Here is a 24042-nt window from a genome sequence, read left to right as displayed (position 1 = left end):
CTGAGACTTTATGATTTTCGTCTTTATTTTTATGAGTTGGTTTGTTAACTTTCTTTGTGGTTACCATGAATTTTACCCTTATCTTTATAGGTTTGAAGCAGTCTACCCTTACTTGGCATAGCCTTGCCTTCCTCTCCATTAGAAGGTTCTATACCTATGTATGGTCACTTTTTAAAACTATCATCATCATTCATACATTAACTAAAATATCATTTCTGGTTTTATCAACAGCATTTTTTTTTATAATGCCAAAAGTTAAACACAGCTTTATCAATGCCCAATACATGTGGTTGCTGCAGTTGACAGGTGTCATCAAGTCAATTCTGACTCATAGCAGCCCTATGTACAACAAAATGAAACACTGCCCAGTCCTACGCCATCCTCACAATTGTTACTATGTTTGAGCTAATTGTTGCAGCCACTGTGTCAATCCATTTGGTTGAGGGTCTTCCTCTTTTTCACTAACCCTCTACTTTACCAAGTATGATGTCCTTCTCCAGGGACGGGTCTCTCCTGATAATATGTCCAAAGTACCTAAAACAAAGTCTCACCATCTTCCCTTCTAAGGAGCATTCTCGCTGTACTTCTTCCAAGACAGATTTGTTAGTTCTTCTGGTAGTCCACAGTGTATTCAATATTCTTTGCCAATACCATAATTCAAAGGCATCAATTCTTCCTCAGTCTTCCTTATTCATTGTCCAGTTTTAGCATGCATATGAGATGACTGAAAATACCATGGCTTGAGTCAGGCACACCTTAGACCTCAAGGTGACATCTTTGCTTTTTAACACTTGAAAGAGGTCTTTTGCAGCAGATTTGCCCAATGCAATATGTCCTTTGATTTCTTGACTGCTGCTTTTATGGGCATTGAGTGTAGATCCAAGTAAAATGAAATCCTTGACAACTGCAATATCATGATCAGGTTAAATTCATGTGAGAGTGACCTGGAGGCTCTTTTTATTTCAGTAACTGAATCTGCTCCAGCATGATCCTATATTTTATGTTCGCTAATATATTAGATTTTCAAGTTCAAATAATATAATACCTTAGCACTGTGGTACTTGTGATGCTGGCTGATTTTGCAAGATTTAAGTAGCTTCATGAAAATAAGCATAAAAAATTCTGACTCTATATATTCCTACAGCCACGGAATAGACTGTCTCCTACTGACTATTACGGCAGCTGGAATCAACTCAAGGGCAATGGGTTACCGACTACTGTAATGTGATATAATGACAAGAATGTGATTTTTTTCTAAACTATTGCAGGATAATTTTAAGCAAGGTTATATTATACTTATAATTCTAGTACATATAAAACTGAATTATTAAGCATGATAAATAAAATATTTATCTTCATTAATATCAGCGTGTTTACAGTAATACTAAGGTTTCCCTTCTGGAAAGAATACAACAGACATCTATCTTAACAGTAGAGGAAAACTGTGCAGTGAGTGGAGAAGGGTGCTAACAATGGGATTCCCAATGCCATGTATTCTATAGAGTTGCTTCTGCCAGAAGAGGACACAGATGTCCACATCAGTGAGGACTGGAAAAAAGTTAGGGAACAAGGTGAGAGGAGTTGCCCAAGGAGACTGTGCCACAGAATGTCTTAGTTCTCTTCTATGGAAGAAAGGAGTTCTTCCAGAGTGGTCCAGCTGTGTAGCTTGAGATGAGTCCTTTAACTTTTCTGGGGTTGTATGGAGAATTTCTCAGGTGCTAATTAAAAGTATAGGGTCACTATGAGTCAGAATCGACTTGACAGAAATGGGTTTGGTTTTTTTTAATTAAAAGTTTATGAATCTGTTTCTTCATAGTAAAAACTTAATTCTGCATATCATCAAGAGATAATGGTTCCCAACTACGGCTGTGTATCGAAGTCCTCTGAGAAGTTTTTTAAAAGTAAAGATAAATAGACTGTAGACTACTGAATCAGATTGCTGGGGGTGCATGTCCAGTCATTGTATTTTAAAGACCTCTACAGCTTATTCCTTGTGCACTAAAGTTGAGACTCACACTTAAAGGAATAAAAAGTACTGATACATGCCACAACATGGATGAACCTTAAAAACATTATGCTTGGTGAAATTACTTAATCACAAAAGCACAAATACTGTATTATTTCACTAATGCGAAATACTTAGAATAGGCAAATGTATAGAGACTAGAGTTAATAGTGGTGACCAGGGCTGGGATGGAAGGGGAAAGGGTGGAATCATTGTTTAGGTAGCACTGAGTTTTTGTTTATGGAGATGGAAAATTTGGCAGTGAATACTGGCAGTGGTTGCACAACATGATTTATGTAACTGGTTTTATTGAATTGTACATATGAAAAATGTCAAACTGGAAAATGCTGTGTTCTATATATTTTTATAACAATTAAAAGAAAAAAAATGGAATTTAGATATAATTACATTTTAATAGTGATCTCCTACTATACAAATTTCACTTTAATGAAGTCACCAGTTAAATGGTCAAAAAGGCTTTTAAAAGATGATGTGAAATAGATGTAAATAGCTTTAGTGTAAGTAAAATCCTCCAGAAAAAAAATTGTAAGAAATGAAAAATTTCTTGTAGCAGGAATAAAGAAGTCAGAAAATAGTCTAGGGGTATACATTGAAGGAGAGACTTCAACTTTTAAACTATATTTATATACAATATGACAATTTGGCAAGTAGAATGGTTTTGAACCAGTGGTGGGGCAAAATGAAAAAACTAAAATTCAATGATAAAAACGGGATGTCTTCAGAGGATTCTTACATACACCTATGGCTGGTAACCAGTGATTTATTGAAATATACATGAGAGTGAGTGGGACACATAATAGGTAATTAATAAACACTGAGTGAATGAGCAGATGAATGAATGGATGAACAGAAATCCAATGAATACTAACAAACTCGAAGAAAGGTGCAGAATGAAATAGATATGGATTTAAAAATATTTTCTTTACACTGAAATCAAATAACAAATGGAACTCCTCTTCCCTGCAGTCACTACAAAAATCATAATAAAATAAGTTGTTGAAAAAGGGTCAACCAAACAATGACACCTGTATCATCCTACTTACCCCATTTATTTAAACAATGATTAATTCAATCTAAAATGCATTGATATTAAATTATTAGAAGTAACTAATTATTTCAATTATAAATACAATAGTCTCAGACCAGAATGAATTGAAAAACTGAGTATGGACAGAATGCTCTGGTACTGTATTCTGTTCTATTTTTGGTTTGCAAAGCTAGCACACAGAGCAGCAGTAGAAGAAATTAAATCTCTTTTGCCTGGCACTTGGCTAATGGTGTGGAAAAAAATAAATTTTCAGAAGAGTAAAGAATTTCTCCACTGGAGGACAAATCCATAGTTGGAGAATCAGTTACTGCTTGGCTGTTTACTGATTCTCCTGAAGCCCTGATGTATCTGTGGTAAAGTCCGAGAACTCTTAGGACCCAAAGAAATCAACCAATCAGTACACTTTCTTCTCCTTTCTTCCTTCCTTCCTTCCCGAAAGTCAGTCTGCAAGTTCCGTTACTTCTTTTTAAATACGTGGCTGTATTTATCCATTTTATTCATTTCTTAATGCCATGAAATTCAATACCTTCTAATCTACTGTAATAGACTCAATCTCCTTATTGGTATGATCGTGTTACTTAGGAAAAAAAAAAATCACACTTTCTGTGTCATTGACAATGCAATTACCCTTGCCTGGAAGACTGTCCCCTGTCCCCTCTCCTCCTGTTTCTTTCAGTTCTAATTATCCCAGCGTACACCACATGTCCCACTCCCCCTCCTCTGTTTTTGCTTCCTGGTCTTATCTTCCTTGATGGCACCAGTCCACACCAATCATGCTTGCCACTGGACACCTGTGGCACTTATAACAAAGCCCCTCATTTGGCTCAAGACAAATAGCACACTAAAAGGTCTACAGAGTAGTTACGTGAAAAACATCAGTTTCTTTTCATTCGTACATTTTCTACCTTAATGTATTCTATGATGTACTTAATTCACCCTATTTCCCTCCTTGAAGACAGGTTCATGTTATATGTTCTTTTCATCGTTAGTTGCCACTGATGGGCTCCAACTCATGGTGACCCTACATACAACCAAACAAATCGTTGCCCAGTCCTGCGCCTTCTTCACTATCATTGGTATGCTCAAGTCTATTCTTGTGGCCACTGTGTATTTTGAGTGCCTCTCAACCTAGGGGACTCATCTTCCAGCACTATATTGGACAACATTATGTTGTGATCCATAGGGTTTTCATTGGCTAATTTTTGGAAGTAGGTCACCAGGCCTTTCTTCCTAGTCTGTCTTAATCTGGAAGCTCCACCAAAACCTGTCCATCCTGGGTGACCCTGCTGGTATTTGAAATATCAATGCCATAGCTTCCAGCATCATAGCAACATACAAGCCACCACAGTATGACAAACTGACAGTTGGGTGGTGGTCATATTATATACCTCCGTGCAATTATCAAGCATTGTGTTTTACTCACAATCATACTCTATAAATGTAACATAGAAAACAGAAGAGCATATCTTCTGAATATTCAAAGATGTATAAAAGGTATTTAAATGTATATATATATGAACAAAATTATATTTTAATAATCAAATATGACACAATGTAAAATTTTCTTTTTTTTCCAACCTTTTGATTAACTAGCATTGTGAAGACAAAAAGGATAAGATTAACATATCTACTACCCTGAAAGGGCTACTTAATTTATCATTTCAAAGAAGCAATTACAGTATAGGAAAAAAAAATCTCTAACTCTTTCCAGGGAACTGAGCTGACAAAAAGTTAACGTCTGTTAAGATTTGGAAAGATAGCTGTACGTATTTACAAACCGCAAATGTGCAGAACTTAACATGTCTGTTCTTCCCTTCTTTCTTGAAGAGGATAAACAGCCAAACTAATTTGATTTTTCCAGATTTGCAAATTTTATAATGGATTGAAATCCTGCGGGAGCTAACAACAGATGGATGATTGCGTTATTCTAATTTCAGCTACCTTAGGGTTTAGAAAGCTGTCATTTTTAAAAAGACAATCAATTTCTCATTTCAAGAAACATGAAAAAACATTCACTATATCTATCCAGCATTTGGTTTGATACATCTTTTATATCAAAACATGGCTTTTGTTTAGGTAAAGTAAATAGAGAAATTTTATAATAGCAAATCATTGTTCTACCAGCCAAAAGATAAATGATAAAGGATGAAGATACCTTTTAAAGCCTTGGGAGGAAAACAATATTAGCAACTAGCTCAACATATCACAATAATAAATATTAAACAATCAATCAATAGGAAGCTGCTTTATTTTCTTCTGTACTCCAACACTCCAGTGAATAGCTGTTCAGCTGGAGCCTTTAAGGAATTTAAATTCACATTTAGGGTTTATCTGCCAAGCTAATATGTTCAACAAAATCAACATCTGAGACTTCGCTTGGCCTAATTTAGAAATATAACAGAGGATGGTAAATGCATGCAAACTGAGCAACTGGTCGTATTGAGGGTTTAAAAAAATATATACAACATAGTTTTAATTTTGAAATCAAATGATGCATTTCATTGGGCAAATCTTCTGCAAAAGACCTCTTTAAACGGTTAAAAAGCAAAGATGTCACTTTAAGGACTAAGGTGCCTCACCCAAGCCATGGTGTTTTCAATTGCCTCATATGCATGTGAAAAGCTGGACAATGAATAAGGAAGACCAAAGAACCGATGCCTTTAAATTACAATGTTGGCAAAGAATATTGAATATACAATGGCTTGCCAGAAGAACAAACAAATCTGTCTTAGAGGAAGTATAGCCAGAATGCTCCTTAGAAGCAAACATGGCAAGACTTCGTCTCACATACTATGGACATGTTATCAGAAGGGACCAATCCCTGGGGAAGGACATCATACTTGGTAAAGTAGAGGGTCAGTGAAAAAGAAGAACACCCTCAACGAGATGGATTGACACAGTGGCTGCAACAATGGGCTCAAGCATAACAATGATCATGAGGATGGCACAGGACCAGGCAGTGTTTCCTTCTGTTGTACACAGGGTTGATATGAATCACAACTAACTCGGCAGGACCCAACAACAACGTAACACAGAAAACATGACCCAGTAGAACAATGTGCCAAAGACAGCTGTAGCACTTGGAGATTACTATACTTCAGACTAAAGAGATACCTACTGTGGTCATGCAAATCTCTTTGATTACCACTTCTCACTCGTTCACTCTCTCTTACTCACATACTTGATCCATAATCCCTGTATGTTTTTCACATACATTGTCAGGTTCATTTATAGAGTTATTTTCTTCACAAACGTTTTTCTTCAAAGTTTTCTTCACGATTTCTCTGCTTTCTTCCTTCTGTGCCTCAGTTCCCTCATTTTAAAGGCAATGATTATGACTACTTCAGAGAGGAATTAGAAATGAATGATACAATGTTTATCAAATGGCTTAGCACCCTACCTGATTCATGTGTTTAATGCTACCTTGTATTTTCTCCTCATGGCTTTGTTTTCATTTTCTTATCTTCTTATTCCTTACCCATATTTGCATTAGAAGTCACTATTTATAAATAATTACATATATGTTCATATGTATTTATAAATATCAAAATATTTAGAATTGTTATAGAAATATATTTGTGAGGATAGAGATGCTTGTGTAACAGCATGCATATCTAATTCAGTAAACATACATCAACTGCTACATTAAAGACACAAAGGCGTTTGAGACTTAGTAGATTAATTTAAATTTATCATATAGAATATGATAAATGCCAAAAAGATATTTTAAAGCAATTGCAATAGGTGCACAGAGGAGAAGTTCTTCTGCTTAAAAGTAAGAAGGAAGATGTCATTCTAGCTGAAAATGTATGGCTGAGTTGGATATTATCATGTGGTGTCATGGGGAAGAAAAACTCCATCCAGAAGAAACAGCAAGAGCAAAGGTGCAGTGAGTTGAATACTCAGGATATGTTTGGGCAGTGATAGGGAATAAGGCTAGAAAGATAAGCTGAGCCAGACTGAAAGCGTATAGAATATTTTTCTTTCTATTTCTTTGTTCGGGGATATGACTTACATAGTATCTAGCTTGAATAAACAGCTGATATTTGTATGATTGTTTCTTCAGTAAATGGCAAAATCATGTCACCATTACAGGGAAGACAGGAAGTTACTCTTCATCATCTATTAGCATGACTCAAGACGACCTCTCTGCTTTCTTCACTCTTTGTTCATTGCCTCCTAAGTATTAGATACTTATCTTTGGTAAATTTCAGCTCTGGACTCCAATTCACTCTTTACCACTGTTACCAAAAGAATCTTCCTAAGGTAAGATGAATCAAATAAAGTTTCTGCTCAGAACTCTAAAATGGTTTATTCTATTGCCTATTAAATTAAGAATAAACTCTTTAGCACAGTATATAAAGCCCTCCTCCTTTATTCTTTTATTAATTCTTTCTCTCTTTTATTTGGCAAACATTAATGGACACTGTTATTCTAAGTGCAGAGAATACAATAATGGGTAAGGTGTTTAGTCACATGAATAATTGGACATTAAGTCATAATATGACAATCAGTAATATGCCAGAATATGAGAAAGAAATGACGATGAAGTGTGTTGTTGGCTTTATATACCGAGTTGCTGATTTAGTAATTTATATCTCCAGCCCATACCTTTCCCCTAAATGCCAGTTTCATATATCTAGCATCTATAAAGCATGTCTACTTAAATGTCTAACAAGTATCCAAAAGATATATGAAAGCAAGCCCCTAATCTACCCCCTCAAACCTATTCTTTCCCCATTCTTCTCCATTTCATTATATGGCAATTACATCCTTCTGGTGCCTTCTGGTGCCTCAGACCAATAGCTTAGAGTCTTCCTTGATTCTTCTCTTTTCTTCACACCTCATATTCAATCTATTACCCAATTCTGTTGGCCCTACCTTCAAGATGTATCTAGAATCTAAGCACTTCTCACCACCTCCACTGCTGAAATCCTCATTCATCTTTCATCTGGATCATTGCAATAGTCCACCTCATCTCCCTGCTTCAGCTTTTTGACCTCCTTCAGTCTTTGTTTAACATGACAGTCCTACTGATCTTCTGAAAATGTAAACCAGAGCATGTCACTCTTACGTTCTAAACCCTGAAATGACTTTCAAGATACTATCTTACCATCTCCTCTCTGACTTCAACATTAACAATTATTCCCTCTCACTACTCTCCAGCAATACTAATCTCCTTGCTGGCCACTTGCTGGAATTCTCTTCCCTTGCAAATAACTATATATCATGCTCCTTCTTCACTTACTGGTCTTTGTTAAAAAATCACCTTATCAATAAAACTTTATGTGTACATTATTTAATATTGCAACCTCATCCCCAACTAGCACTCCCTAGCCACTTTCCCTAATGTACATTTCTAGTCATTTATCACCATACCAAGAAGCCCTGGTGGCGCACTGGTTAAAGCGCTCAGCTGCTAACCAACAGTTTAGTGGTTAGAACCCACCTGCCACTCTGTGTGAGAAAGATGTGGTAGTCTGCTTTTGTAAAGATTTACAGCCTTGGAAACCCTATAGGGCACTTGTACTCTGTCCTATAGGGTCACTATGAGTCAGAATCAACTCAAAGGCAGTGGGTTATCACCATACTATTTGAGATACTGAATCTTTAACTTATTTTTTTTTTTTACTGTCTATGTTCTCACTAGAAGATAAGCTCCATGAGGGCAAGATTTTTTTTCTTCTTTTGTTCACTGCTATGTTCCAGTGCTTAGAAAAGTGCTAATACATTGTAGGTAATAATATCTATTTGTTGAATAAATGAATGAGTGTGGTGAGGAGGCAGTGTTGCAAACAGCTTAGTGTTCCTAAAAAATAAATTTGGGGCATGGAGACGAAAAGGATGACACTACAGAGGAAGAAAGGGGTGAGATAATATAATACCTTGGGTACCATGCTAAGAAGCTTAGATTTCATATAGTGGTCAATGCTGAGCTTATATGGAGTAGCGGGGTGAGTCGGTCAGATCTGTACTTCAAAGGTCACTCTGAAAGCAACATAAAGCATACTTTTGAAAAGGAACTAAGAGACTATCATAATACCTTAATCAAGAGGTGATGGTGGCCTGAACTAACATAATGAAGAGCAGAGATGAATATACAGGATTTGGTGACTGGGAGGGAAATGTTGACTTAAAAAAAGGGTTACGGATGATTCCTAGGTTTTTAGCTTCGAATACGTGGTAGATGATTGTACCACCTACCAAGACAGACAATGCTAGAGGAAGAGTATATACCAGTAAGATATGATGCACTGAGGTCCCATTTGGAAATTTTGAGTTTGAGGGGTTCTGTGGCACATCCAGGTGATGTTTACCTATTGTTGTTGTTGTTAGATGCCATCGAGTCAGTCCGTGACTCACAGCAACCCTATGCACAACAGAATGAAATGTTGCCTGGTACTGCACCATTCCCATGATTGGTTTTGGATCAGACTCTTGTGATTCACAGGGTTTTCACTGGCTGATTTTTGGAAGGAGATCACCAAGCCTTTCTTCCTAAGTCACCTTAATCTGGAAGCTCCACTGAAATCTGTTCAGCATCATAGAAACGCAAGCCTCCAATGACAGACAGATGGTAGCTGTGCATGAGGTGCACTGGCCAGGAATTGAACCTGGGTCTCCTGCATGGAAGGTGAGAATTCTTCCAATGAACCACCAATGCCATCTTGTTTAACATTAGGTGGCTGGAAATAGAAGAATGAAGCTTATGGTAGATATATGGCATAAATTTTGAAGTCATCAATATATGAGAATAGATAAAACAGTAAGAGCAGATGAAATCAATAGGGATTATTGGATAAACTCAGAATAGTGGAGGACTTTTAACAGACCAGGGGGAAAAAAAACTGAAAAAGGAGTCAGAGAGTTATAAGGAAATCCAGGCATCTGCAGAGAGAAGAGACTGAACGATATCTGGAACACATATGGCACCAAGTGAGAGGTGTTTAGGACAGGATAAACTTGTGCATATTTGTAACATAATTATATACTATATGAAAAATTATCTATTTGCATATTGAGTATTTTTGAAAATTCAAAATTGCTTAAAATGTACCTGTATATTCCACTGAGGGAAAGTAGCATTCAGATGAAGTTTCAGAAAGGTGAAACACAAATTTTTCAAGTAATTCAACCAAAGCTGTAATAAACAGAATAATTAGGATACTCAAAGTCAAGAATAATATGTGATATTACATTTGTATATCACAGACCAGAAGACAAAAGTTATCTGAACTTCTTTACAGTTACACTCTATGAGGGTCCAATTCAAAACACACAGCATTTTGGTATTCATAACATTTCAGATTTAAATTAAATTTTAAATAGCTTCACTGAGAACCATTTCAATGTAAAACTGGAAAAGAATCATCTTTTATCTTTAGATCCTCTAAGGATTACTTCAGAATTTGCTAAATGATTTAATTCAAAAAGAAAATTATCACTAATTAGCCTATCATACCTTATTATCATTATTCACAAATACAGAGAAAAAAAATTACCTGGACTCAAAGACCAGGATAAATGCATAGCTCACGTCCTTTCCAAAACCAGCACATATTATGTGTTTTATATACTTTCAACTGATGTTATCTGTTCAAGGCAACAAGATCAAAAGTAAACTTGCCCTATCTGACTTAGAAGTGACAAAATGATTCTTTTCCCGGTTGGTTTGATAATGCCATATAGATAACGATACTGCCTTTGCATATATTACCACCAGAATAGATATAACCGGGTGGACTATAATTAATATGCAACAAAGAAGTTTTTTTTCCATCTCTTTTTTACTGAAAATGAATATATCTGTGTAGTAACTGATATGTTTACACATACAGTTTATACATATAGTGAGTAAGCTTTAGTCAACTTATAAAATTGTACCCTAGTGACATTTAGGATATTAACTATGATCTATATTAACAAATCATTTGAGAGATTAACTATAGTCATAGAACAGTGCTAATGAATCCACATTTCGTAGTTGAAACCATGACTCCGATCTCATTCGCAATCTCTCTAACTAGCCAACTATAAGAGTAGCTGAACTGCATTAATTACTAGAGTAGCTGTTTATCTCAGTATGACCAACAGCCTCACTCATTGTCATCTGACTGAATATTACATTATCTATAATTCAAGGAAATTAATTCATGTGATGAAATAATTCTCAACTTTAAAACTAAATTACATCTCAGATAGTACTACTCAGAAAGTAAAGTACAGAAGATTGTTTTGTCTGAAGTGGGAATTTTATTTTAAATGACAAGCCTGGAGTTTCTACAAACAATTTTAAATTACAGACCTTTTCCCTTGTTTAATCATATCTATTCCCTGGGATGGGAATGTAACATTAATAGACTAGAAAGCCAAAATCTGTAACACTTACATACTAATAGGACATGGACTTTCTGCTACAAGGAAAAGCTGAAGGCAGACTGTTTAGGAATACCTGGGCATTGTCTGTGCTTACTCCCTTAGCCTTGCCATCTTAACAACAGCTCGTTCAAAAATTAGAAAGCTCAATGTTTATAAACATTCAAAATTTCTCCTGTATCCACTTGAAGTCATTTTTTAAATCTTTTATTAATGCTAGCATATCATCCAATCACATGAAAATTACAGCAACAGAGTTCAATTTTCTCCATTCAAACATCTTGCATGCTCTTCCTTGAACACTTGCTTCTTCGAGAACTTATCATGGTTTTTATCTCCATACCCCATGAAGTTAGAACCCCTCTAATGAGTTTTAATCCCTTTACAATCTTACCCCATTCAACTTTAGCCACTCTTCAAACAAATTATTATAAGAATAGTCAGTCCAATTATTCTTCTCAATGTTCTCAAGTAGTTTATATTCATTATTTCCTCTGTACCTTAATTATAGATTCAGAGGAACTTGCAAGGATAGCACAGAGGTAGAGAACTTCCTTTAGCCATTCTTTTAGGATAGGTCTGGTTTAGTGGTAGAATTTTGCCTTCCACGAGGGAGACCAGGATTTGATTCCCGGACGATGCACTTGTGTGCAGCCACCAGTTGTCTGTCTTTGGGGGCTTGAGTGTTGCTGTGATGCTGAACAGGTTTCAGCAGAGCTTCCAGACTAAGACAGACTAGGATAAACAGTCTGGTGATCTACTCCCAAAAATCAGCCAGTAAAAACCCTATGGTTCACAAAGATCTAATCTACAATTGATCATGGGGATGGTGCAGGACCGAGAAGCATTTCATACTGTTGTGCATGGGGGTCACCACGAGTCGGGGGCCTACTCGACAGTAGCTAACAACAATAATCCTGGCAATGAATTGTTAAACTTTTCTTCTGATAATGCCTTGACTTCTCCTTCATTCCTGAAAAATACCGTTGTTGGATACAGATTTAATGGTTGAAAGTTCTTTTCTTGCAGCACTTGAATAAAGTTTAGTCTCTTCCTTCCGTCCTCCATCTTTTTCTGATGAGAAGTCCACCATGATTTACACTGCTTTTGGCCTATAGATAAGGCACAGTTTCTTTCTTGCTGCTTGGACGATTTTCTGTTGTTGTCTTTAGTTTTCAGAAGTTTGAGTATATTGTATCTTAGTTGGGATTTCTTTGTGTTTATCTTGTTTGGGGTTTGTTCAGTTTCTTGAATTCATGGGTTTGTCTTTTTGCTAAATTTGGGAAGTTTTCAGGCATCATCTCTTCAAATACTTTTTCAGTCTCACTCTCTTTTCTCTCTCTTTCCTACACTCCAATGACACAAATGTTAGATCTTCTGTTATAAGTCGCACAGGTCCCTGAGGCTCTGTTCATTTTTTTTTTTTTAATCTATTTCCTTTCTGATATTCATATTGGGTAATTTCTATTGTGCTACTTTAATTCTTCGGATTCGTCTGTTCCCTCCATTCTGCTGTTAAGCCCATCCATTGAGCTTTTTATTTTGGTTATTGTATTTTTTAGTTTCCTTTTTGGTCTTCTTTATATCTTCTATTTCTTTGCTGATACTTTCTATTTTTAAATTTGTTCATAATTGCTTGTGAAGCATTTTTATGACAGCTGTTTTAAAATCCTTATTAGATAATTCTAATATCTTTGTTATCTCAATGTTGGCATCTATTGATTTTCTTTTCTCATTGAAGTTATCATGTTGCTGGTTCTAGTTTACGAATGATTTTCAATTGAATCATGTATATTTATCATGTGGTGAGATTCTAGATCTTATTTCAATTTCTGCTTTAGGTACTGTCCCTCTGACATGCCTTCTGCAGGGAAGGAAAGCAATGCCTCATTAGTGTCAGGTGGGTTGGAAGTCTAGGTTCTACACTTGGCCTCTAATGACAGCTGGGGAGGCGGGCTTTCTTGTTACTGCTGGGTGAGTATGTGAGTTCTGGCTCTCCACTAGGTTTCTGCTGATAGCATCTTGGCTGGGAGAGACAGAGGTACCTCTTTGTTGCTCCCTACATGCCTTCCACTGAGACTGCAGGGTATGGTCTCATTATTGCTGGGTGGTGGGGAAAGTCCTAACTCTCCACTAGGCTTCCTCTGATATCACTCTAGCAGAGATTTTAAAGATAATAAGATAAGGGGATCAGCTTTTATCAATAGACTGGATGCTGATATTTTTTTTTTAAGTCAAGTAGGTGTTATTGGATTATAAACTTCAAAATTAAAAAAAACATTTATGGTGAAGATCTAGGAACCTTAAGTCCTAATTGCATGGCAACGCTATTTTTATAATTACTACTATTATTATTGTTATTCCTTACAATATATTTTTCAAAGCACTTCCATGTATTTCCAATATAATGTGATACAAATTGAATATTATCTACTAGCAATTATCAAAAGGATGGTAACAATGGAAGTGCAATATTCTGTTTAGAATAATTTATTAGTCAATTTTATTTGGAATCTATTCAAAGGAGCTTACTTAATAAATATCTAATGAACTTCAATAAGAAGCAGCCATCAACAACACAAAACTTAACTTTTGTTTGGGTCTCATGAATGCTACCCCTCTCCTCTCTCCTCCCCAACACACACACACACACACACACACACACACATTCATACCAAATACTGTCTATAATTCAAAGGGTGCACATATCCCTTGAAGCCATGCACAGATCCCAAGTATTCTTTAGAAGTATAAAGGGTTAAGTATATTTATACTTTCACATATATTACAACCTTTTTTTCTTTTTAATTGAGGGCTATGTTTTTGGTATAAATTTAAAATTTTACTTTTGAAACACTTGTATTTCATTCTAGTTTATTTTATTAGTCATGTTAATTTCTTATGTTATTATGTTAAATTACATTGTTAAACTCTACTGCGTTAAAGTATATTGTTCTCATAAGCAATATGCTATTATGACATTTGCTAATTTGAAAGTTTATTTCCAAAAAAGCAGACCAATGAATTGGCACATTTCAGCATGAGCAACCAAATGTATTTTAATGCAAAGTATCATTACAGAGAATCCTTTCCCCAACATTTTAACCTTGGCCCAATATATTCCTTTCCTAGGGCTTCCATAACAAAGTACCACAAATTAGGTGGCTTGAAAGAAGAAATTTAAGCTAGACTAGATGATCTTTAAAGTCTCAAATTATCTGACTTGCTTGTTTCCAACCCCAGAAAACTGATGGTAAACAAACTACACCTTTATCTATAAGCTAGTTATTATACAAAACCAAAGGGAACTTAATCTTTGAAAATGGAAAAATACTAGCTTCCAAAGGAAGAGGAGAAATGTCTCTGTTAATAGCAGAACCCCACAGATTACTATGTTGAGGACACTTGTTTGGGGTTTAGGTGGAGGTGGCAGAAGAGGATTAATTCATTTTCTGGGGATTTTTAACAAAACTTTTTTTTTTCCTTTTTCATTCTTTCCTGTTTGGGAGTTGGATCATTAATTGGAATGTGATTGGCTTTCCCTGGGGAGCAAAGAGGTGATTATCAGAGCTTTTGCTCACTTACTGTTCCTGTGATTTGCCTTAGGAAGACTCCTGATGTTCTTGCCATCCTTCGGCTTCCTTGTGGCTTTCATCCATGTGGCTTTTTGCTTTGTTTGCTTAAGAGCAGGTACTTAGGCAGGGAGGACTGAGTTCTTGCGGTTTATTGGCAGCTTCCTGGTGTGGGATTTGAGTGGCTGTATTTGAATTAATAGGATTATGCTTTTTACAGGTTGAAAATATGTACTCAGTTTGCGTGGGACCTTTTACCCAAATGGAATAATCCTTTGTATCTCGCTTAATTAAAAAAACAAACAAATTTACACAATCAATAATATGATGTATGTTATATATGATGGCAATAATAAAAATAACATTTACTGAGCACTGTAAAAAAAACAAAAAGAAGAAGAAATTTATTGTCTCACAGTTTTGAAGGCTAGTGTAGTCGAAATTCAGGGTGTCAACAGTGCCATGTTCTCTCCAAAAAGTCCAGGGGAAGATTCTTTCTTTTCTTGCTTAGCTTCTGGTAGCCTGTTACTTGCCTTGCAGCTGCAGCATGGCTCATTCATCACACGGCCATCCTCTCTCTGTCTGTCTCTCTTCTCTTTTATAGGATATCGCTCAGAAAGGATTAAGAACCACCCTACTCCAGTATGACCTCACATTAACTTTCCCAACATCTTCAAAGATTCTTTTTTCAAACAAGGTCATGCTCACAGGTACCAGGGATTGGAACTTCAACATAAATTTGGGGGGAACAAAATTCAATGCAGGACAAACAGAGACAAAGGAATTTATTTTCCCCTTGTTACTCTGGAGCCTTTCTTTCTACCATTTTATTTGCTCCTCCCTGAGGAAGAAAAATGGTGATCTAACTGGACAGGGTTTAACATTATTGTTCATAATTTATTGTTGTTGTGTGCCACAGATTCAATTCTGACTCATAGTGACCCTATAGGACAGAGTAGAACTGTCCCATGGGGTTTCGAAGGCTGTAATCTTTACAGAAGCAGATTTAGATATCCTTCTCCTGCGGAGCGGCTGGAGGGTTCGAACTGCCGACCTTTTGGTTAGCAGCTGAGCACTTAACCAACTGCCACCAGGGCTCCTCATAATTTACTAGAACCCAAGATTTCTGTGTTTTAAAACTCACATGAACAACTCCTGCTTCCTTTGGCTCTTCCAGTTTATAAGTAGTAAGCAAAGCAGGCAGGGTTTCCTTAGGCTACCTAAGCCATCCTAGTTCTGTTTCCAACCATAACTAGGTAGTTAAACCCTATTTTCCTTATCCATGCAGCTTGGCCAAGAAGTCTCACACCCTGCTCTATAAGCCTGCATTTGTTTCTTCCTTCAATGTGGCATGTTGAGATTGTAATAGCAAGAACTGGCATTTCAAGCAAAGCACTGCACTGGGGATTGAGGGAGAGAGCTTCAGCATTAGGCAAGCTTCCAAACAGACATTCCTTAAAAACAAGTGCAAGTCATGAGGACTGGTGAAAAAGCTGAGGGAAGATGTTTTAGTAAGTAATACACAGCAGGATGGTTTCTAAGTCTTTGAAAACAAAGGTTTGGGAAGTGCCAAAGTGAGTAAAGAGCTAAGGAAAGCTATAAAGTCAACAGAGAGCCAGAGGCCTCTCCTATTCACTACATGAAAGTAGTTTTTTAAACCATGATATAAAGGCAAGTGGTTGCTCAGTTATAAAATTCTTTACATAAAAGGAAGTACCAGATTGGAAGTACCAGTCTGATTGCCCTTTGAAGTACCTTTCTAACATTCTCAGCACAAGACTGATTACACATAGTAGGTATTGCAGAAAAACTTATCAATTCCAGATATTAAGGTTTGGAGCAGGGAATAGATGTAAAATGACTGAAGAATGTCCCTGAATTATATTAAATGTAAGAAAAGATAAAATCAGAGCCATTCCAATGGTTCAATTTCAACTCAGACTAAACCCTGACAGGAAATTCATATTTCTATGATATTCTAAACCTACTACATACTGCAACAAAGTAAAAAAAGCTTTACTTACTCCAGTGAATTATATTTAGTACTACCTCTAAATGTCTCAAAGTGGTATGAGACAGAGAACATGAAATGAGCATAAAGGATCTAGAGTATCAAAATATAATCTTGATACTCTACAGTATATTCAGGTGAAAGCTGGCTAAAACAAGCAAACTGTTGTCTAGGCAAATGTAGATAACAGTTCCAGTTTTGTTCACCAAGATCTTTTAAATATGACAAAGAGCTCTGCAGGTAGTTTAAAAAATTTTACGTTTTATTCTCTCAGGTTCATAAGCAGCTTAGAAGTCCATGGACTTACTGAAATTACTCTTATGTATTCTAGATATGCCAGTACTATTCTTCAGGATCCTCAGCTTCTATTAATACAATTTTCATATCCTCTTCAACAAAAACAAAAGCAGAAACAAACAAACCAACAACAACTAAAACAATGCACTCACCAGCTCCACTGATTATGTCAGGTTTGGTCTTCATCATTTTGCAAAACTGTCTTCGGTAGTTTTCTATCCACTCAGTTTGTTTATCAGTAATTTTGAAGCATAATAAAAGCTTGCTAAGATCATTATCTAATGAAGAAATACAGTATGTTATATTATTATAAATGGACATGCCAAGTACATTCAAAAACGTCTTAATGTTAAGTGTGTTAACGGTTATAAATCCCAGAAAAAGTAGAGTGTATCGCTTTCAAAGGAAAACATATTTTTCTGTAATTACATTTTGTATCTTCAATTGCTATTTGCCACATTTATTAAAGGCTCATAAAATAGATTATTGATTTAATAAAATGTATTATTAATTTTTAACCATAATTCTTGAACATTCTTTTTCTTGTATGAATATGACCCATTACTGAGAATCTGGTATAAGAAACAATGTGGACCTTAAGATTTTTTTTTTTTTTAATATTTTATTGTGTTTTAGGTGAAAGGTTAGGCTCCCATTTAATAATTTTTATACACATTGTTCTGTGACATTGGTTACAATTTTCACAATGTGTCAGCATTCTCATATTTCCATTCTATTTGTTCTGTTTCCATTGATCCAGCTTCCCCTCCCCTCCTTACCTTCTCATCTTTGCTTTTGGGTAAATGTTGACCGTTTCATCTCATATTGTTGATTGTTTAAGGTACACATTACTCATGGCTGACACTGTTCATTTTATAAGCCAATCTATTACTTGGCTGAAAGGTGACCTCCAAGAGTAGCTTCAGTGCCAAGTTCATAGGGTATCATAGCAATAGTCTTGGGGGTTCCTCTAGTCTCTATCAGTCCAGTAGGTCTGGCCCTTTTTAGGAATTTGAATTTTGTTGTACATTTTTCTCCCATTGGTCAGAACGATTGGTAGTGGTAGACAGGCACCATCTAGTTCTTCTGGTCTCAGAGTGGGAGAGGCCATGGTTTGTGTGGGCTATTAGTCCTATGGACTAGTTTCTTCTTTGAGTCTTTGGTTTCTTTCATTTTCCTTTGCTCCAGATGAGTAGAGACCAATAGTTGCATCTTAGATAACTGCTCACAAGCTTTTAAGAGCCCAGACGCTACTCACCAAACTAGGATGTAGGACATTATCTTTATGAACTATATCATGCCAATTGACTAAGCTGTCCAATGAGACTATGGTCTAAGCCTTTTAGCCCAGTAAAACAATCCCATGAGTTTTCTGGATATGTCTAGGAAGTCTCTGTAACTGTGTTCCCTATGTTCTTTATTATATATATGAATATATATGTAGCACACACAAATACGTATATACATATGCCTACAGATACACCTATACATGCATGTGCACATACTCATATATGCCTTCCTATACACATATATGCTACATATTTAAATATGCAACCACATATATTTTTGGTTGTTATTACTGCTGTTGCAAATTTATATATGTTATAGCACTGACTGAAAATGTCCCTTTTTCTTATGTACTTCTTAGAGTCTTCATTTACCTTGGTCAAGTTAGCAGACACCACCCATATTTGGTGTTGTCTTTCCCATAAGCAAAAATAACAAGCGTCTACTGTCTATAAAGCAATTCCTCCTCACTGCCCCACCCATCCCTGGTAACCATCAAAGAATGTTGCTTTCTGTGTATATATCTATTCTGCACTATTTATAATAGTAGCACCATATAGTATTTGTCCTTTTGTGATTGACTTACTTCATTCAGCATAATGTCCTCCAGATTCATCCATGTTATAAGATGTTTCACAGACTCCTCACTATTTTTTATAGTTGCATAGCATTCCATCGTATATATGTACTACAATTTGGTTATCCATTCATCAGTTGACAGGCACTTAGGTTGTTGCCATCTTTTTGCTATTGTGAATAATGCTGCGATGAATACAGGTGTGCATATGTCTATTTGTGTCACTGCTCTTCTATCTCTTGGATATATACCTAGGACTAGGATTGCTGGATCATAAAGTACTTCTATTTCTAGCTTTTTGAGGATGCATCATACTATTTGATAGTGGTTGTACCATTTTACAATCCCACCAGCAGTGTATAAGAGTGTCAACCTCCCCACAACCTCACCAGAATTTGCTGTTTTCTGGTCTTCTGTTCACTGCCATTTTTGCAGGGGTGAGATGGTGTGATGGTTAAGACTGTGTGTCAACTTGGCTGGGCCATGATTCTCAGTGTTTATATGTGATCACTCCCAAGATTGAATATGCTGTGAGTAGTCAATCAGTGGAAGGGGAGTTTCCTTGGCGGTGTGGCCTGCATCCAAATATAAGCAGACGTTCTGGCTTTTTGCTCTCTAGATCCTGTGGCTGCCTCCTGTCATCTCACCTCCGGTTCTTGGGATTTAAGCTGTCAGCTTGCCTGCCAAACTTGGGATTCATTGATCTTCATAGCCTGTGAGCAGAGCCCTGCTCTCTGACCTGCCAATCTGAGGTTCGCCAGCCCCTGCAGCTACATGAGTCAGAAGAAACCTTGTGGTCTTGCCTGCCGATCTTGGAATTTGTCAACCTTCACAGCCTGTGAGTGGGAGCCCTGCTCTCCGACCTGCCGATCTTTGGCTTGCCAGCTTCCGCTGCTGCGTGAATTGGGAGAGGCCTCTACCCTGATCCATGGACTTGGGATGCTTTAGCCTCTACAATTGTGTGAGCTGTTTCCTTGATATAAGTCTCTCTCTATATATATTTATATGCTTTACTGGTTTTGCTTCTCTAGAGAATCCAGCCTAAGACAGATGGTATATCTCACTGTCATTTTGATTTGCATCTCTGGACCTTAAAAGATTTCATTACATAGACTGACATGAATAGAATATTAGACTCACTCTTTTTGTACATTTAGGTGTAATTTTATTTATTTAAATCTCTAGACAATTATTTCCTCTTCTTAAAAAAAATCATACTAAAATTACTAATGATGATAAGAGTATTTATGCCTAAAAACTGACTTTTCTTTTTTCTAATTTCATGAATACAAACTAGCTTCACTTAAATCACGTAGTTTTAAAGCTACGTATTCCCATGAAATTGCTTATAAAAAGAAAATCAATGGGCAATATATTAAATGAGTGTTATGTGTCACAAAAAAGGTCATAAGTACATGTATACACAGAGACATAAAATATTATTACACATGTGGTAAAAATTCAAGGAGACAAAAAGGAAGCAAAGACATTTGCTTATTTTCTAGAAGAGTGTATGTTCAGCTCAGTAGTCACATAAACCTGTACCCTTTTCCTTATTACTTTTCTTGAAGGAGATTTTGGTGGTCAAGTACCTTCTGATATTACATAATCAAAGGCCTGATTGTGTTTCTTCAAAATGTAAATTGGGAATACTATTACTACAAAAAGCATGTATCTAAGCTCTACTTAGGGTTGGTAAAGGGTTGTATCTGAGGGGACAATTTTGGTTTAGACTCTTTACCTGAATTACAGCAGGAAAACACCAGCAGTCAACCTGCTACTAAAGAGGGTTTCAATCAGATCTTTCTTAAAACAAATAAAATTCAAATAAAGAAAACAAGCACTTATTCTTATAGGTTTTATAAATTAAATACTCTTTCTACCATAACACAGCTTTGTTATTTCATTTTTGTTTACAATCTTTGTAAAAATTCATTCAATAAATATGTATAGGTCACTGCCCTAGTAAAACTTACATGACATAAAAAGTATATATACACAGAGATTATAATAATAGTGTAGTCAGTGTATATATTAATCCTATTATTTAAATTTTAGTTTTTTTAGCCCTAAAAACACAGATATGTATGCTCACACACTCATCATGATTATTATATAAAATCTATATTATATTACATTATACACACACACATATACATATATATACTTAAAATCATAATTTTTGTATATATTTTCCTATTTGACATTTAGGAGACAAAAAAGCTTTCTTACATCAAAGCTAACACATTTGCTCTCATACAAACACATGAATACGCATATGCCAAACATGCAATTACACAAATATACACATAAACCCAAAAGAATTGTATTATTGAAGGAACTTGTAACGCTGATATTCAGTACTAAGCTAATATATTCCATTTGAATATCAGGAGAGAATTATACAGGAACATTTCACAAATAGCACCAATGAGAAACAATAACTAGAGAAAAATTAAGCTGATTAAAAGAGAAAATAATTTTAACAATAAAATCCCTCAAAACCTTTAAACTAAAGTCAAGAAATATCAACAAAGCTGATAATTTTGTTGAAAATTTTAAGTTATTTTTAAAAGTTTTAACACATGTATCTTGATATCAATTAGGTAAAAGATTTAATTCAACAGTACTGAAATTGAATTTTTATTGTTTCCATTTATAGTATCTTCCCAAGAATGAACTACCTAGAACCTAATAAGAGTCATTAGTGGCATATGATTTCAAATGCAAATGCAGTTGTGCTTTTTTTTTTTTTTAAACTTTGTTTCTTCTCTATTTCTTCCCTTCTACTTGTCTTTTATAACCACTCTATTGCCTTCAAACAGGGGATGTCTATCCACACAGCTCTTTCATAAGTTACGTGTTATTAATAAATCCTATGTTATCCTTTCCCTCTTACCTCCTGCTCCATACCCTCCTCTCACTTTCCTGTCTCTTGTCTTTCAGATTATTCTGTTTCACTTTCTTATCATCTCATTCTAAGGAAAACAACACCAGATGCTAAAATTAGAAATAAATTGAAGCTGCAGATGTGGTATGCACTTGAATCTACCAGTTGGGATGAAGGGCCCAGTATAGATACCTGGAAACTGGATTTGAGCCAATACAGAAATGCTGGCCTAGAAATAGGTCTTCATGAGTCACAGTCAATTCAAAGGCAACTTGTGGTTAAAAGATTCTTAGACAGACAGCTATGTATCCTTTTACAATTCTGATTACTGTTCTCCCAAGCCATCAATTACAGTGCATACTTTTCAATTTGTATTCCTCTAGGCTAAAAATATTTAGAGATTTAACACACTATTAGTGAAAAACATGTATATCTGTTAATATTGTTGGGTTTGAGGGGCCTAATGCACAATTCCTTTATTTCTTCCTCTAAATTTGGGACCACTGAGAAGTAGATAGGAATAGATAGACAGAGTTCAAAATATAAATGTTAGTACTGAAACAGCTAAATCAAACACCATGGCTTGGCTCTGTTGCCACATAGTCTTCCAAATACCTGCCCTGAACTGTACATATCTATTCAGTCCCAGACAATGATAGACAACCAAAGGCCTCTCCTAACTGCTCTTGTTAGAAGAGGTGAAAACATACCCTGAAGAAAGGGTAATTTGAGAATACAGACTAGAAGCAGGGTAAACCAAGATTTTTCCATTCCTTCTCCCAAATTCATCTATCAATCATTCCTTCTTTGAGCAGAATAAGTAGGGAGTGAGCTTCAAGAGAAGCTAATAATGGTATTCCAGCAGAGGCTCCTTGATATCGAGACATGAGGCAAGGGAAGTGGAAATACAAACTATAAATTAGTTATTATGAGTGTAATAAGTACACCCACTCCTCACCAAAATGGTTAGGTTCCAAAGACCAGGTCATTATGCAAAAATCAGCGTTATGTGAAAATGGAGAATAACCACATCAGATGACAAAATGGAGGATGACTACATCATTATGTAACTGCCAAATTACATCATTACATAACGGTCAAATCTCTTAGAATCATGGCCCAGTCAAGCTGACACATAACCTTAACCATCAGAGCCAGCATTACTCTTGCCTCGCACCTTGGCACTCATTACTATCAGATGTACATCGTTAATGTGCAAAATAGTTGGTTAGTTATATAATGATGGAATTTGGCATAACAACCTGGCCTCTGGAACCTAATCATGTCAATAAATGAGGAGAGGAATTATTTTATACTATTGTTGTAAATGCCAAATATCAGTACTGCAAACAAATAAAAATATATATATATATGTATATATCCCAAGTATTTCAAACATCGGCAAATAGACAGTGGAGGACTGTGAGGCCTGACAAAGGGAAACCAGTGAGGTGAGCTTCATAATTGTTCTTTTTTTCTTCTTGGAAGCACTTTCAAGATCACCGTGAATGATGCCAAGAACAGCATGGTGGTCTTGCCAAGTTGTGGGCACAAAATTCAAAATTCAGAGAGACTGAGGAGGCTAAAATATGTACAGCAGAGTAATGGAGAGGAGGAACAGGTAAAGAGGCCCAGAAATCTGCATAAGGATTTGTTGAGTCAATTGCAGAATAGTCAGCTGTTCAGATGAAGGGAGAAACTCCACAACACTGGGCACAGAACAGCTGGGAGCTGTAAATTAAATAATTCCCAGAGCTCACATAAGGCTAAGATATGTTGGAGTTCCAAATAAACAGAGTGGAGAGTCCCAGTTAACTTCCAGGGTATTGATTTAGTAGAGCTGCTAGACAGGTCACATCTTACTAATAGCATTACACTAACCCTAGAGTAAAGGTACCTCTACACTCACCCTATCAAAAAAAAAAAAAAAATCAAAGCCTTGAAAGATAAAGCTGATC

The 24042-nt window shown here is 36.0% G+C and overlaps 1 protein-coding gene across 7 annotated transcripts in view; it reads right to left on the bottom strand.

The window, feature by feature from the left end:
• TBC1D32 (TBC1 domain family member 32) overlaps window positions 1-24042 on the bottom strand; it is a 286304-nt gene that overhangs the window by 48406 nt on the left and 213856 nt on the right. For all 7 annotated transcript variants that reach the window (XM_023737184.1, XM_023737181.1, XM_023737180.1 and 4 more), the window contains 2 exons: window positions 17483-17608; window positions 10132-10215 (listed from right to left, as the gene is read on the bottom strand). In XM_023737184.1, coding sequence (XP_023592952.1) covers window positions 10132-10215; window positions 17483-17608 — 210 coding nt within the window. The remainder of the gene's footprint in view (window positions 1-10131; window positions 10216-17482; window positions 17609-24042) is intronic.

This window comes from Trichechus manatus, unplaced genomic scaffold (assembly GCF_000243295.1).
Source record: "Trichechus manatus latirostris isolate Lorelei unplaced genomic scaffold, TriManLat1.0 scaffold00098, whole genome shotgun sequence".
NCBI lineage: Eukaryota > Metazoa > Chordata > Mammalia > Sirenia > Trichechidae > Trichechus > Trichechus manatus.
Note: the sequence above shows the minus strand (reverse complement) of the source record. Positions and strands in the feature narration are given on the sequence as shown.